Genomic DNA, 15,603 nt, shown 5'->3' with positions numbered 1-15,603 from the left:
CCAAACCCTAACCCCAACTCTAGCCCCAACCCTAAGTTTAGCCCCAACCCTAACCCTAATAGGAAAATGGAAATATATGCTTTTTTATTTTATTTTTTTCCCTAACTAAGGCGGTGATAATGGGGGGTTTGATTTACTATTTATAGCGGGTTTTTATGTTGGCAGCTGTCACACACTAAAAGACGCTTTTATTGCAAAAAAATATTTTTTGCATTACAACATTCTGAGAGCTATAATTCTTCCATATTTTAGTCCACAGAGTCATGTAAGGTCTTATTTTTTGCGGGACGAGTTGACGTTTTTATTGGTATTATTTTTGGGCACATGACATTTTTTATCGCTTTTCAATCCGATTTTTGTTAGGCAGAATGACCAAAAACCAGCAATTTGTGAATTTCTTTTGGGGGGCGTTTATACCGTTCTGCATTTGGTAAAATTGATAAAGCAGTTTTATTCTTTGGGTTAGTACGATTACAGCGATACCTCACTTATATAATTTTTTTATGTTTTGGCGCTTTTATACAATAAAAACTATTTCATAGAAAAAATAATTTTGTGTCACTTTATTTTGAGCTGATGATGCTGTACAGCGGCTCGTTTTTTTGTGAGACAAGATGACGGTTTTGGCGGTACAATGTTTATTTATATCCGTCTTTTTGATCGCGTGTTATTCCACTTTTTGTTCGGCGGTATGATGATAAAACATTGTATTTTGCCTAGATTTTTTTTTTTTACGGTGTTAACTGAAGGGGTTAACTACAGGGACAGTTTTATAGGTCGGGTCGTTATGGACGTGGCGATACTAAATAGGTGTACTTTTTTTTAATTTACATAAAGAAATGTATTTATTGGAACAATATTTTTTTTTACATTTATTTATTTAGGTTTTTTTTTTTTACTTTGTCCCAGTGTGGGCCATCATGGTAAAGTGTCAGATCAGCGATCTGACAGGCACTGCAGGAGGCTTGCCGACGCCTGCTCTGAGCAAGCACTTGGAAGCCACCTCCCTGCAGGACCCAAAAGGCCCTGCGGCCACCTTGGAGTCGGGGCCTGCAGGGAGGAGGACGGAGGAGATGCTTGGAGCAACACGATCACATCGCGTTGCTCCGAGGGTCTGAGGGAAGCAGGCAGGGAGCCCCCTCCCTGTGTGATACTTCCCTATGCCGCCAAAACGCTGCAATCATGTTTGATCACAGTGTTCAAGAGGTTAATGTGCCAGGAGCTGTCTGTGACCGCTCCTGGCATATAGTGCCGGATGTCAGCTGTGATAATCAGCTGACACCTGGCCGCGATCGGCCATGCTTCCCCCGTGAGCGCAGCTGTTCACGTTTGACGTACTATCCCGTCGGTGGTCATACGGGCCCATACCACCTCGACGGGATAGTACGTCTAATGTCAGAAAGGGGTTAAAATTGAATATAAGTGGCATTTACTATGCACTTAGAGAATTACACCTTTTCTTAATTATAATGTTATGGTAATGATTGTATAAGTGTACAACCCATCACATTATTGGACAGTATGTGCCACCCTTGATTCCATCTTAGTGCAAAACCTGATTTCATATTGTGGGATAGGTGTTCTGTGGCAGAGCTCCCTCCTGTGGTCACAAGTGGTACTTCGGCTGATTCTCTCTATGAGCTTCCGTTGGTGGAGGAGAGTGGTACTGCGGCTTCTGAGTTTCCTTCCTCAGGTGATGTGGGGAAGTCGTTAGGTGCTGCTCTATTTAACTCCACCTAGTGCTTTGATCCTGGCCTCCAGTCAATGTTCTAGTATAGGACTTGCTTCCTCCTGGATCGTTCCTGTGGCCTGCTGCTCTGCATAGCTAAGTTCCGCTTTTGTTATTTTGTTTGCTGTTTTTTTCTGTCCAGCTTGCTTATTTGGTTTTTCATGCTTGCTGGAAGCTCTGGGACGCAGAGGGTGTACCTCCGTGCCGTTAGTCGGTACGGAGGGTCTTTTTGCCCCCTTTGCGTGGTTGTTTGTAGGGTTTTGTGTTGACCGCAAAGTTACCTTTCCTATCCTCGCTCTGTTCAGGAAGTCGGGCCTCACTTTGCTAAATCTATTTCATCTCTACGTTTGTCTTTTCATCTTAACTCAGTCATTATATGTGGGGGCTGCCTTTTCCTTTGGGGTATTTCTCTGAGGCAAGGTAGGCTTATTTTCTATCTTCAGGCTAGCTAGTTTCTCAGGCTGTGCCGAGTTGCATAGGGAGCGTTAGGCGCAATCCACGGCTGCCTCTAGTGTGGTTGGAGAGGACAGGGGCTCTAAAGAGATCCATGTGAATGGAGCTGTGGTCAGTCATGTGCATTGCCATTTAATTAATTCTTAATGAAGTGCTGAAGAACAGGAATCCCATTAAGTATGAATACAGCGATAGTGCGCATGATCAACCACTGGTCTATTCACAACAAGCCCCATTTCTTGGGATCATTGGGGGCCCCAAGTGTTCGGTTCTCCAGAGACCATCAAGTTATCACCTATATTATGCATATGAAAAATATTTCAAACTTGAAAAGTCCCTTTTAACTCCTATTTAATGTAAGCCATCCCTTGAAAGGCATGTTTGTCTCCAGATTATCAATTACATCCACTTCTCTTTTTTAAAGTGGTTTTCTCAAGTTGTATCTTCTGGAGCACCGCACACAGCCTCCCTCGTCACCTTGAGCAGTGGGCTCCTGAAGATTCAGCTCAGTGGCATCATCAGGCTGTAAAGCATAGAGCCTGCTCACATCACCCGCTTTTTGTTTAGGCAACCAGCCAAGCCAAAACTGCAGGGTGGTAACAAGCTATGCACTATAGTAAATGTCCTTCTGTTCTTGAAAACGGAGTGGATATAAATTGGAAAGTTGTTTGTTTTGTACAAGCACTTAGCGGTTTTACACTTTTATAACCTTGAGGCAAAATCATTTAAATTTAATATATACTTTAAGATAAACTGCAAATATAACAGTTAATTGGCCTCTCAGAACTGGTGATAGTCCTAAGTGGTATATTTGTTTTAAATATTGTTTTGTACTGTTTTAGCAGTGTTAATATGAAAAGTAAAATTTTATTCCAGTGCATACTACTTTTACAGGTGCTTCCAAGATGGTGCCTAAGACTGAAGTCCTTTTGATGCTATTCATTAAAAAGGTGGTCCAAAACTAACATTTATTTTAAATGCCTGTCTATTTAATGTACATTATAATGTTCTAACCTAATCTGTTTTATAATAGGCTCCGATTAAAAGGTCCTTATTATTCAATTACTATGCTAACTGCTTTATTTTTTTACCTACTTCCTGTTTGATGACTCTTTGTTTTCGAACCCACAGTGTGACTGACACAGCTTTTGTCCCCACCCTGAAACGAATTGTAATCAGTGGCTGTCTTATCAGAGGCTGGACTAGTCCCTGTTTTACTGTGCATGTGTTAGTTGTCAATTTTGTTGTATGCTCAGTAGGATCTTGTCACTGTGCAATATATTTTTTATTGTACAGTGACTGAGCGCTCCGTCACCAGCTCTGATGAGAAGTGATGAGCTGGCAATAGAGCACACTGCTAGTGCACATTGTAAGGAGAAAGCCCAGCAAGCAGATACCAGTCATGCCTCCCCAAAGTGCCGTGGTATGGGGCTGGTCGCTGCTCTCCTTACAATTTGCAATGACCGTTTTCTCTCTTGCCCACTCGTCACGAGCTGGTGACCGAGCGCTCTGTCACTGTACATTAAAAGAATATTGCACAGTGACAAGATCCTACTGAGCATAGGATGGAATTGACAACCCATGCATGCTCAGTAGAGCATGGACTAGCCCCTGATGCGGAAGTTAATGCTAACGCTTAGTGGGGGCAAAGGCTACGGCGGTGAGCGCAGCTTCTGCCCCCTGATGACTTCTCAATTAAGTACCCAGCATGCACTGGGGATTCTCAAACAAAACTTCATCAAACATGAAGTAGATCCAAAAAAATAAAGCAGATAGCGTAGTGAGGGAGAAATAGGAACTTTTTAATTAAAATTTATTAGAAAAGTGATTAGATTATTACATTAAATAGGGAGACATTTTGGATTAAAATAAATGTTAGTTTTGGACCATCCCTTTAATGTCTCCACAGAAGTCTGCTTTTAAATGGCTATTGCGGCTCCAACTGGGGATGCTAACTAGTCACTCTATACCTGGAGGGAGAGGCTGTGAAGCTCTCATCAGAGTTAAGAACTCATGAGCATTAGGAACCATCTTGCTTCCGTTTAGCCCCTAAAACTGTGCAAAAGACGTATATACAAACACCTCTACCCATTTTCTGTCTAGGGCTGTCATCAGTTTTGCAGGGTCAGTACTGCTGACAGTCTCCCTTGAAGTAGACACTATTTATCACCATAACAAAGAAACATTGTAAAATTGTTATTTTAGTTCTGGGGCTCATATAACAATTGAAGCGTGTGAAGTAGAATGAGAACGGCCACAGCTGGGAAAATGACAACATGGAAAACAGAAAAGTGCAGGTTAGGCCAGACTAGACTAGAAGCGTGTTTGGTGGACTTCCCATTTCCTTATGCCGCAGATGAAAATTCAGCAGTTATTAGAATCACATTAACATAAAACAAAACTGCGATCACAGACACTAAAATATGGCTTTCAAGCGATGTCAGTTGCCACTAAAGCTTTTTTGTCCTCTGTTTTTATTCTTTTAAAAGCTGTATGGCTGCAATTTAACCTTTGGAGCCAGGCTATAATCACTAACTGCATCTTGAATCTGCTTTTCCCCTTCTCCATCTCTTTTATGGTTCATTCTCCCTTCATGCAAAGACACAGTTTGCAACAGACTAAAAAGGTATAAAAGGAGGAGGCTTTTTCTTTGTCCCTTTAAGTGGATGTTAAGTGCTAGGTTTCTTTTGAAAGAAAAAAAAAAAGCAAATCCTAACTTAACCCTTTTATGCTTGTAATGACAATCTGTCATCCTGTAAAGTATTTTCCTCAGTGTTTGCAGATGAGACATTTTTGCTTTTGTTAAGTTTTTGTGTCTTCAGTAGCCACTTTGGAATGTGAGTAGTCAGTGATGAAAAATAATACTGATCATAAAATTATAAAATACATGTCTTGAGCATACGAGAATGAAACTACAGCAGTATTCCACCTAGAAATTATTATTTGTTATGCTTATAGCCCCATCATATTCCACAGCGGTTTACAGACATCATCACTGTCCCCATTGGGGCTCACAATCTAGATTCCCTATCAGTATGGCGGTTGGAAACAGGTCTGTTAGGCCACTTGACCCAATCCTTTAGTAGGTGCTGCATTGGATTCTGGTCATATGCCTGACCCAGGCCAGCCTGTCGCACGTGACTGTAGCAGTGTGTGCTAGGGGCCAATTGAAGGCTTATTTGAAAAGTTAAGGCAGCTCCTTGCATCTGCTGTAACTGGAAACATTAGTAGCCAGACAGAAATTTGAGGGGCAGGACCTTTGATGTGGGGGCATGACTACTTATGCTCCTGTAATCTAGTACGAGCAGATATGATGCCCGGCTGTGGAGAAGATAGTTGCAATTTATTTCCTCTTCTGACTTCTCATCTCTAGCCTACATAAGGATCAGTGAGTGCTATGTACTAAATACATACTAACAGATTACCCTGAGGGTAAGTGGACCCAACTTAAGGGTTAATGTGATTAAAACTTGACTTTTATTGTAATTAATTAATATGGTCAAACAAGTAAGGATTAAAATAACTCAGATGGTATTGCTGTATAGCATTTCTTTTGGACTCCTCTACGGGATATCACTCTCAAAAAATCTAGTATATCTCCTACCCAAATTTATGGCTGCTCCTTTGTCTCAGAATAATTATAGATGTGAGTTGCAAGACCACTAGAGCTGATTAAAATTCACTCATAGCCTCCCCAACATGTTTCGCCATGATTGGATTCATCCGGGGACTGAAGTTACACACTCATTTTTCTAATGTACTGAATACATGCACCACCAATTTCAGATCAGCTTTGCCAATGACTAATGTCATGCCTATGGGCTGTTTTTCATTGGGTAGTTTAGGATGCCCAATTTACAGCCATCATATGTCATCAGAGTTATTTTAGGACCTCTTGCGGGGACATTATATTATGTACCAGTAATGTATATGAAAGGTAAATTATATTTTAATTTTTTTTCAAATAAAGGTTAAGTATAAAATGAATTTTGTTGCACAAACAATACATACCATTAAAAAAAATACACTTGTGAGGATAGCATATACATTACAGTTCAGTACTTTCAGGCTATACACTTGGTTTCTGTGTTACAATCCACTCATATTATAAGTAGATGCACGGTGGCTCAGTGGATAGCACAGCAGCCTTGCAGCGCTGGGGTCCTGGGTTCTAACGGGACAACATCTGCAAAGAGTTTGTATGTCCTCTCCGTGTTTGCGTGGGTTTCCTCCGGGTACTCCGGTTTCCTCCCACATTCCAAAGACATACTAATAGGGAATTTAGATTGTGAGCCCCAACAGGGACAGTGATGATAATGTGTGCAAACTGTAAAGCGCTGCGGAATATGTTAGCGCTATATATAAATAAAGATTATTATTATTATTATAGATGGGTAGCCATACTATATTCCAAATTCCTAGTTAATATTTGCTGTATATTCCCTTTTACTTCATTGTGACGGTCAAATATCTCTCTTCATCCTTCGTTAACTTCATAATTGAATTATATTTTGCTATGTAGTGTCATCACCAGCTGTCTTTTTTTTGGTTTCCTAAATTGTTCTTGGAAATAAATCCCTTCATCATTTCTATGTCTTTGTATTTTTTTATTTGCAATTTGAACACAAGCAATCCTTATTTTATATCTACAAGTAATGCGGTAGATTGTATTATATGAATGATTGCCAGCAAGTTTATCCTGTATATTGTTCCCTTTTTTTCACCTTTTCATTCATTCATTCAGCATCAATGCTTATTTATATATAATGTCATTACCGTATTTCTTAGCTTTTATGAATTTCTCATACTATAGTCTTTACAATAATATATTTATCTACATTTTTTATAATTCTGACTTTTTATGTTGATTGTCGTAGAATGTGGCCATCTGGAGCTGTCATGTCCAGAAAGGAACCGCCTTGTCATTGCAAATAGCCATTTTGCTAATGCACAGACGCTTGTCAAACTTTTCATGCCGAGGGATGACTGCGTATTCTGCGATTTTCATGGGGCATCTGTAATATATTTTCTAATATTTTATTTTTTCCTTTTGTGATACCACAATATACTGTATGCTTCTCTATTCCTTGTTTAGATATTGTTTCACTTTAATCTCTTCATAAAACTTACTCCACACTTTGTATGTATGGTCTTCACGTGAATTTAGTGTAAATCCAAAGAATTAGCCTCTCATATTGATATGAGATAGTAGAATATTTATTTGCTGTCCAAAAGTAAGTGTGCAAGAGTACAATGTTTTGGTCGTTAAAGGTGTTGTCCAGGCTTGGGGCTCAAGTCCTGCAGTCACTCTATGTGACTTCCGACTTGTGAATCCTCACACTGGGTGCAGGCACTGGGATTTGGGCGGTCATGTGACCACAAGTTTGCGATTTGCATACTTCAGGCCTCATTCGGAATAGAGGTGTCCAGCCTCACTCAATTGGCTTGTACTGAATGAGGCTGCACATATTTAGTCAGCACATGGCCACTTATATGTATACTTGCTGTCACGCACCCACTCCCTTCCACAGTGTGACTTCTGACTTCAGCCACAAGCCTGGTCAACCACTTGAACTCTGGCCTTCATCAGGTACATTATGCAAAGTGTCAAGGGTACCATCGGTGAGTCCACGCAGATCTTAACTCTGCCACCTGTTTATCAAGGAGACCCAACTCCACTGCCTCCAATTGTCAGGACAATTACCCAATTGACTGACAAGTGATGGATGAGGCTGCGGCTGCTTCCACTGTTAAGCTGGTATTGGGGAACTCACAGATAGGGTATGGTTGTTCAACCTCCAAATCCAATGCATGTAATATATACAGCTCTGGCAAAAATTAAGAGACCACTGCAAAATTTTCAGTTTGTCTGATTTTTCTCTTTATAGGTATATTTTTGAGTAAAATGTAAATTGTTCTTTTATTCTATAAACTACTGACAACATCTCTACGAAGTTCCAAGCAATACATTTTGCATTTTCTGAAAATTAGAAATTGTGGAAATAACAAAAAAAATTAATTGCTTGCAGACCTCAAATAATGCAAACAAAACAAGTTCATAATCATTTAGAAACACCAATACTAATGTTTTAACTCAGGAAGAGTTCAGAAATCAATATTGTGTGGAATAACCATGATTTTTAATCGCAGCTTTCATGCGTCTTGACATGCTTTCCACCAGTCTTTCACACTGCTTTTGGATGGCCTTAACTCTTCCTGAGTTAAAACATTATTATTATTATTATTATTGTTTCAAAATGATTAGGAACTTGTTTTTTTTGCATTATTTGAGGTCTGCAAGCAATGCCATTTTTTGTTATTTTGACAATTTCTAATTTTCAAAAATGATTAGGAACTTGTTTTTTTTTTGCATTATTTGAGGTCTGTAAGCAATGAAATTTTTTGTTATTTTGACAATTTCTAATTTTCAGAAAATACAAAATGTATTGCTTGGAACTTCGGAGACATGTTGTCAGTAGTTTATAGAATAAAAGAACAATTTACAATTTACTCAAAAATATACCTATAAAGAGAAAAATCAGGCAAACTGAAAATTTAACAGTGGTCTCTTATTTTTTGCCAGAGCTGTATATATGTATATATCCCAGTACAGTCACCACCAATTTTACAATAACAAAAAAAACTGCTAGCTGCCACCACCAATTGTCTATACAGGCCGATTGGACACACATTACAGGTAGTGTATGGCTTCTGGATTACGGTTTACAGAGCAAGAGGAACAGAGCTATTACATTTTATATATTTAATCAGGAAAGGTAGGCAGTGTGTAAAAAATATACAAATATAATACAAAATGGGAACAAAACAATAAAGTATTGTGGTAGTTCAACTCACTACGGCGGTACACGGAGGTAGAAAGCAGGAACACTGTCTGACATCTCCATGTTTGGGAGAAATTGCACAATTAATTGTGGGGTCCAGTTTCACCTATTAACCCTTGTTTAACGGTGAAATTTACAGGAAATACAAAAATAATGTTTCCACGTCTCAATTTTATAAAATTCTGTGATGCACCTGTGGGTTCAAAATAATCACTACACCCCAGATGAAATCCTTAAGCAGTGAAGTGTCCAATATAGGGTCACCTGGGGGTGTTTCTGCGGATCTGGAAACCTCAGCGGTTTGGCTAATGGAGCCCACGATCTATTCAAACGGAATCTGCGTTCTAAAAGCGAAGAAGGGCTCCTTCCCATCCAATCCCTGTTGTGTGCTCAAACAGTAATGTACAACCACATAGGAGGTACTGCCACAGCAAGCAAAATTTGAATAACATGTTATGAGCTTCATTTTCTACTATTACCACTTGTGGAAATGATCAATTTGGTGCTAGAACAGTATTTTAATGGAAAAAAAGTATTTTTTTTCTTTTCACATCTAAATGTTATAAGTTTTGTGATTCACATGTAGGTCATAAATTAATTCAGGGGTCTAGTTTCCAAAATGGGGTCACTTGTGGGGTTTCTGCTGTTTTGGTATGTCAGCAGATCTGCAATTGCAACATGGCATTCACAATCTATTCCAGACAAATGTACGCTCCAAAAATCAAATGGCTTTCCGAGCCCTGCCATATGCCCAAACAGCATTATTTGAGCACTTATGGGGTATCTTTGTGTGTGAAGAAATTGCATAACAAATGATGGGGTCCATTTTTTCCTATTGTGAAAATTACAAATTTGAGGCTAAAGCAAAATGTTAGCAGAGAAAAGGTAACTTTTAGTTTCACATCAACATTTTAAAAAGCTCTGTGAAGCACCTATGGATTCAATAAGCTCAGCACCCCCTAGATGAATTCCTCTTCTAGTCTAGGTCTAGTTTACGAAATGGGACACTTGTGTGGTTAAAGCTGTGTTAATACCTCATATGCTCTGGAAATGAGACATGGTGTCTGCAGTCTAATCTAGCCAAATTTGCATTCCAGATACTAAATTTTGTGTCTTTCCATACGAGCCCTTTCATGTGTTCAAACTTTTTGACTACATGTAGGGTATCGCCACGCTCAAAAGAAAGTGGGTATCAAAATGTATCGTCCACTTTTTCATGTTACCTCTTGCAAAAATGAAACATTTGGGGCTAAAGCAACAAATTTGTGAAAAATATTAACATTTTCAATATGACAACCTGATGTTATCAAATTCTGCATAGTACATGTGAACTCATAATGTTCTCTACATCCCTGGATAAAATCCTTGAGGGGTGAAAAATGATGCAGATGCAAAGTAGACACATGGGAAATGTTATTTATTAATTATTTTGTGCAGCATAACTAACTGGTTTAAGGATATAAACATTGAAATTTTGAAAAATGCTAATTTTTCAAAAAATTTGCGCCCAAATTCAGATATTTTCACAACGTAAAACATAGTGACCTAAATTTACCACTGACATAACCTACAATGTGTCATGAAAATACAATCTCAGAATTATTGGAATACGTTAAAGTGTTCCAGAGTTATTACCACACGAAGTGACATTGGTCAGATTTCCAAAATTTGTCCTGGTCATTAAAGTTAAAATTGTCTCGGTCGCTAAGGGGTTAATCACTTAACTAATATTTAGTTGTATTACCTTTATTTCTAATAACTGATTTACTTTTGTGTGACATAGAGCCAACTCACAGCTGGCAACTACAAACAGATATTCCATCCCAAGCTGACTGGACTTCATTGTTAGGTTTTGTATCAAAAACAACATTTTTTTTATGTCACTCCACAAATTCTTAATCAGATTGATGTGTGGGGACTGGGCTGGCCTCTTCATAACATCAATCTTGTTGGTCTGGAACCAGGATGATGCCCACTTTCAGAAATGTTGTCCTTATGAAACCCCCATTTCTAGAGCATTCAGCATAAGGCAACACGACTTCTTCCAATATTTTAATATATTCATACTGGTTCATTGTGCCTGGTGTGTGATAAATGTGTCCAACTCCTTAGTATTAGAAACATCCCCAAACCATTATGCTTTCACCTCCAAGTTTTAAAGTCTTCACAGTGTGCTATGGCGTGAATTCAGTGTTTATGGGTTGTCACACAAAATGTCTGTGGCCTTTAGACCCAATAAGAACAATCGTGCTCTCATCTGTCTATGGAATGTTGCACCATTTTTCTTTAGGCCAGTCAATGGATTGTTTGTCAAACTGTAACTTTTTCAACAAGTCTTTTTTCAGCAATGGTACGTTACACGTGTTTCTTGCAAATAGTTTGGCTTCACGTAGGCATCTTTTGATGGCTGCAGTGTTCACAGGTAACTGAAGCTTTGCTGTGATCTCCGTAGAGATGATCATTGTATGCTTATTTGCCATTTTATGATCTATGCACATGGTAGTATTTCTTTTCCTACCTCGTGTTTCGGGTTTTGTTTGAGATTTAAAAGCATTGGAAAACTTTTTAACTGAACAGCCAATTTTTTGATGCACTTCTTTATATGTTTTCCTCTCTCCAATCAACTTCTTGATGAAAGTTCTTTCTGCTTCGGTACAATGTTTGTAACAAACCATTTTACTCTGTGGGCAAGGCTAAAACTGGCAGGTAAAACATGTGCTGCCCTCCTTCAAATAAGAGCCATATTTGACACTTGTTTCCTCACAGAATGAATGACCTCACTTATTGAACTTTGGACTGCTATTAATTAGAACACCCCCTTTCATTAAATGAGTCAATTACACCCAGTTAGCAACGTACTTGCCTTGACTGTTGATTCTGGTTTTTGCCAACTACTCGCCTACATCTGTCATGATTTTGTTCCCTTGTTGTATGATTTTTTTCTGCCAAAAACAGTTATAAAACACATTATTGACTTTAGACTGCTATTATTTTGCACATAACTGTATCAATACAACTTAGCTCACATATTAAGTGAATGTTGTGGTATTTTGCACTAATTTATGTCTTAAGTCCGACATTTTCACCTGTTTTCCTCTTCTTCAGGCTTTATATCTTAATTTTCAATTTATTCTGGGCAAAAAGACTAGCTGCTATATTGTTTTCCATACTTAAAAGGTATGGAAATATATATTCATGCTCTTTTTACATTTGGACACACATAGACAGTATACAGCAGTACTGTGCAGTGTAGCTGTGAACACAGGCTTGGAGTGAAATATATTTCTTGCTAGATGAGCTTCAGCACTAATCTGTTTCTTACTCCTCCTGCCCATAGCCTCTTCTCTTTCCTTAGAGATCAATATGCTGTGTTTCTGCTCTTCATTCATTAGTTTGCACAACGACAGAATTAGCATGAAGAAAATTATACAGCAAGGTGAGGAAAAGGACTTACTAGAAAGCTCAGCATGATCTTTCCACTGTTTATCTCATTTCTCACTCTTCCTCTCTAGGCAGGATATAATGTGATGTGTAACCTGATAATTCACTGCACTGTCAGTCTGTCTTCCGTTGATAAAGACTGATTTCAGCTTCTTTTTTATTTTTCAAAGTGAATCGTGAGTTCCTGAGGCAGGGTGTAGGAAAAGAAGTGGCTCAAAAGTTGAGAAAGAAGCATAATTCTGTGATGTAACTGTTTCTTTATAACCGTCTGTTGTACTATTCATTTATGCAAAGTCTGTTGAAATTACAGTTGCCATATTAGGTGTTTGACCTGTTAGAGCAGGGGTCCCCAACTCCAGTCCTCAAGGCCCACCAACAGGTCATGTTTTCAGGATTTCCTTTGCATTGCACAGGTGATGCAATTAATACCTGGGCAAGACTAAGGAAATCCTGAAAACATGACATGTTGGTGGGCCTTGAGAACTGGAGTTGGGGACCCCTGTGTTAGAGGCATTGTCCATATTTGCATCTTTCAATCTAGTCTACATACAGGCTAATAATAATAAACACCTCATAGGGTTAGCTTTACCTGTACTCCCATCTATTCCCCACTGTGCATGACATGACTGCATAAAAAGGGAAAATATTGAAATATTTAATTAGGATTTTGGCCTTTTACATGGTAATACAGTAACTCATTATTATTTTAAGAATACTTTGCTTCATAGTAACCAAATAAGTCTCTTCTCAATTTTTTGTAACCTATGTTGGGAGAATTAGAGCTGATTGGTTGCCATGAGATCAAGTGTTCCTATAACACTGATCTACCAGATTGCAGGTTCTCAAGGGAGCACATGTGCTGACGTTGTTTCACAGTCTATAGTTTTAACCTTTGATAATTCAAGGCAGGAGATAAAGGGATTGTCAGTGAGGTACATGCTCATTGCATATTAGTATCTCCATTATCTTGAACAGATTATTAACTGTATTAGCAACAATCACTAATCAATGTATGGAGCTGTGCTCCACTCAAAATATTGCTTACATCCTGCCACTACTGAAGCAGATGTCAGCCGACCAGTGTGATAGCCGGGTGTTGGACTACCATCTCAAATTGATGACCTATCCTAAGAATTTGTCTTTAGTGTGTAAGCCACGTATAACCCATTTAAGTTAAAACTGACACCAAACAGTACTAATTTAAATAAGAACATGTAAAAACAGAGTTGATGGTTCTGTCCCCATCTACTATAGTCCTTCTGAAAATGCTGTGTCTATAGTGCTTCAATAGGAGAGCCGTGCCAGTGAGCGGTTCTCCAGATGAGTGTTTTCGAGTTCTCCTGTTGGGCTCTTCTTCTTAAGTTCTGCTCACGTTTCCTCTTTAGGACTGTTGGACCGCACCTGACTACTTTCATATACATTTTCTGACTTAGGCTACTTTCACATTTGCGTCGGTACGCGGCCGTCGCAAAGCGTCGGCGCGACGTACCGACGGACATTGTGCAAATTCGGCACAACGTGGGCAGCGGATGCAATTTTTCAACGCATCCGCTGCCCATTCTAAGTCCCGGGGAGGAGAGGGCAGAGTTACATTGAACGTTTTTTCATGCCGACGGTCTGCCAAAATATGACGCATCCAGTGCACGACGGACGCAACGGATGGCCATCCGTCACAATCCATCGCTAATACAAGTCATAAGTTTGCACGTGTATTGACCATACCTAAAGAAAACCAGTTAATTGCTATAGTCCTTAAATGTCATTCCCTGTACGGCACTGGTCCTGGACAATTAGTGGGCATGGAACTTCAGCATATCTCCAGTCATTTAATTGTAGGCAATATGTATTCTACAGGTTTACTCTAAGACTCCAACTTTGATATTAATCTGGACATTATTTTTCAGATCTACAATAAAACTTATATGGCACCTATTACTTGATTCTTGCTACCCATACAGTGGGCAGCATGATTTGTAACTGCAGACACTCTGAATACTCTGGCATTTTACAGAAAACTTTGGTTTTAAGGGAATCTTTCAGTAGAATCAACCATCCTGAGCTGTCTACATGGGCACTCAGTTCATAGAAAGGTGAATAAAATTATACCTTGATATCTGCAATCTTATGTCTTATTCCAGAGATATCCATATTTTTAATATGTAAATAAGCAGTTAAAAACTATGGGCCGGACAATGATTTGCTTGACAATCAGCTTCCAGAGCTTATTGTAAATGAAAGGGGGCTTTACCAATGTGAGAGATTTAGATCAGGAGAGTGGACTGTCAGTCATTACATGCCTCACAGTGTTAATGCACACTTTAATTTACAATAAGCTCTGGAGGCAGATTCTATGGGAGATTTGTCTCCTGCTCATAGATCTTAACTTATTTACATATTATGAAAAATATGGTTTTCTCTGTAATGTGACCACTTAGGAGGGTTGTTCCTACTGACAGATGCAATTGAAAGATCCTGTCAGGAGAGAAGAGATGAGTGTGATGTGACTTCTTCCCCTTTTCACTCCAGTTAATTGACAAATCTCTCCACATGTAGATATGTGGGACAGACTGGTCAATCACATGGACTGGGGCTGGGAGATGCTGCACCCGACTCATCTCAACTCTGTAGGCCGGATCTTTATATTATATTTTCTCTGAAAGGCTGGAGTGTTTCAGAGAAAGACTTAATTGACTGCAAATTTGCAGCCAGGCTCTGATGCATGCGGCTCACTGTATGGCAGCATAAATCAAGTGACAGGTTCCCTTAAAAGACATGTTCCCAATGACAGACTGGTTCCACTATTTGGACTCTCTCATATTCACATGTACGGTATGTAGAACTAGACATCTTCAGAAATGTGTCATTATTTAAAAGGTTTATGTTGTACAGATGTCATAATTCAGCTGTTTTTCAGCAGCCACCTACTTAACATGATTTAAGTAATGTATGTTAATAAGGTTTCTTTATCTAATTTGTTTTGCCTTTTCCCCTCCTATGTGAAGTCCTTACCTGTTTGGAGCAGGGTGTTTTTCCATTAAAGCTCCTTGGTAAGTTCTGATTCCCTCCCCAGCATGCTTATAACATATGTTCTGTTAACTGGCTTCAGTCAAATTCTTATATTTTGCTTAAAGAAAAAGT

At 39.0% G+C, this 15,603-nt stretch overlaps 1 protein-coding gene across 5 annotated transcripts in view; it reads left to right on the top strand.

The window, feature by feature from the left end:
- BCAS3 (BCAS3 microtubule associated cell migration factor) overlaps nucleotides 1-15,603 on the top strand; it is a 1,718,074-nt gene that overhangs the window by 797,936 nt on the left and 904,535 nt on the right. Inside the window, exon 18 of one of the 5 annotated variants that reach the window (XM_069757222.1) lies at nucleotides 15,468-15,512. The exons of the other annotated variants lie outside the window; for them this stretch is intronic. Coding sequence (XP_069613323.1) covers nucleotides 15,468-15,512 — 45 coding nt within the window. The remainder of the gene's footprint in view (nucleotides 1-15,467; nucleotides 15,513-15,603) is intronic. 5 annotated transcript variants of the gene reach the window in all.

This window comes from Ranitomeya imitator, chromosome 3, assembly GCF_032444005.1.
Source record: "Ranitomeya imitator isolate aRanImi1 chromosome 3, aRanImi1.pri, whole genome shotgun sequence".
NCBI classification, from domain to species: Eukaryota; Metazoa; Chordata; class Amphibia; order Anura; family Dendrobatidae; genus Ranitomeya; species Ranitomeya imitator.
The sequence above is the reverse complement of the archived record's forward strand: the minus strand, read 5'-3'. Positions and strand labels throughout refer to the sequence as shown.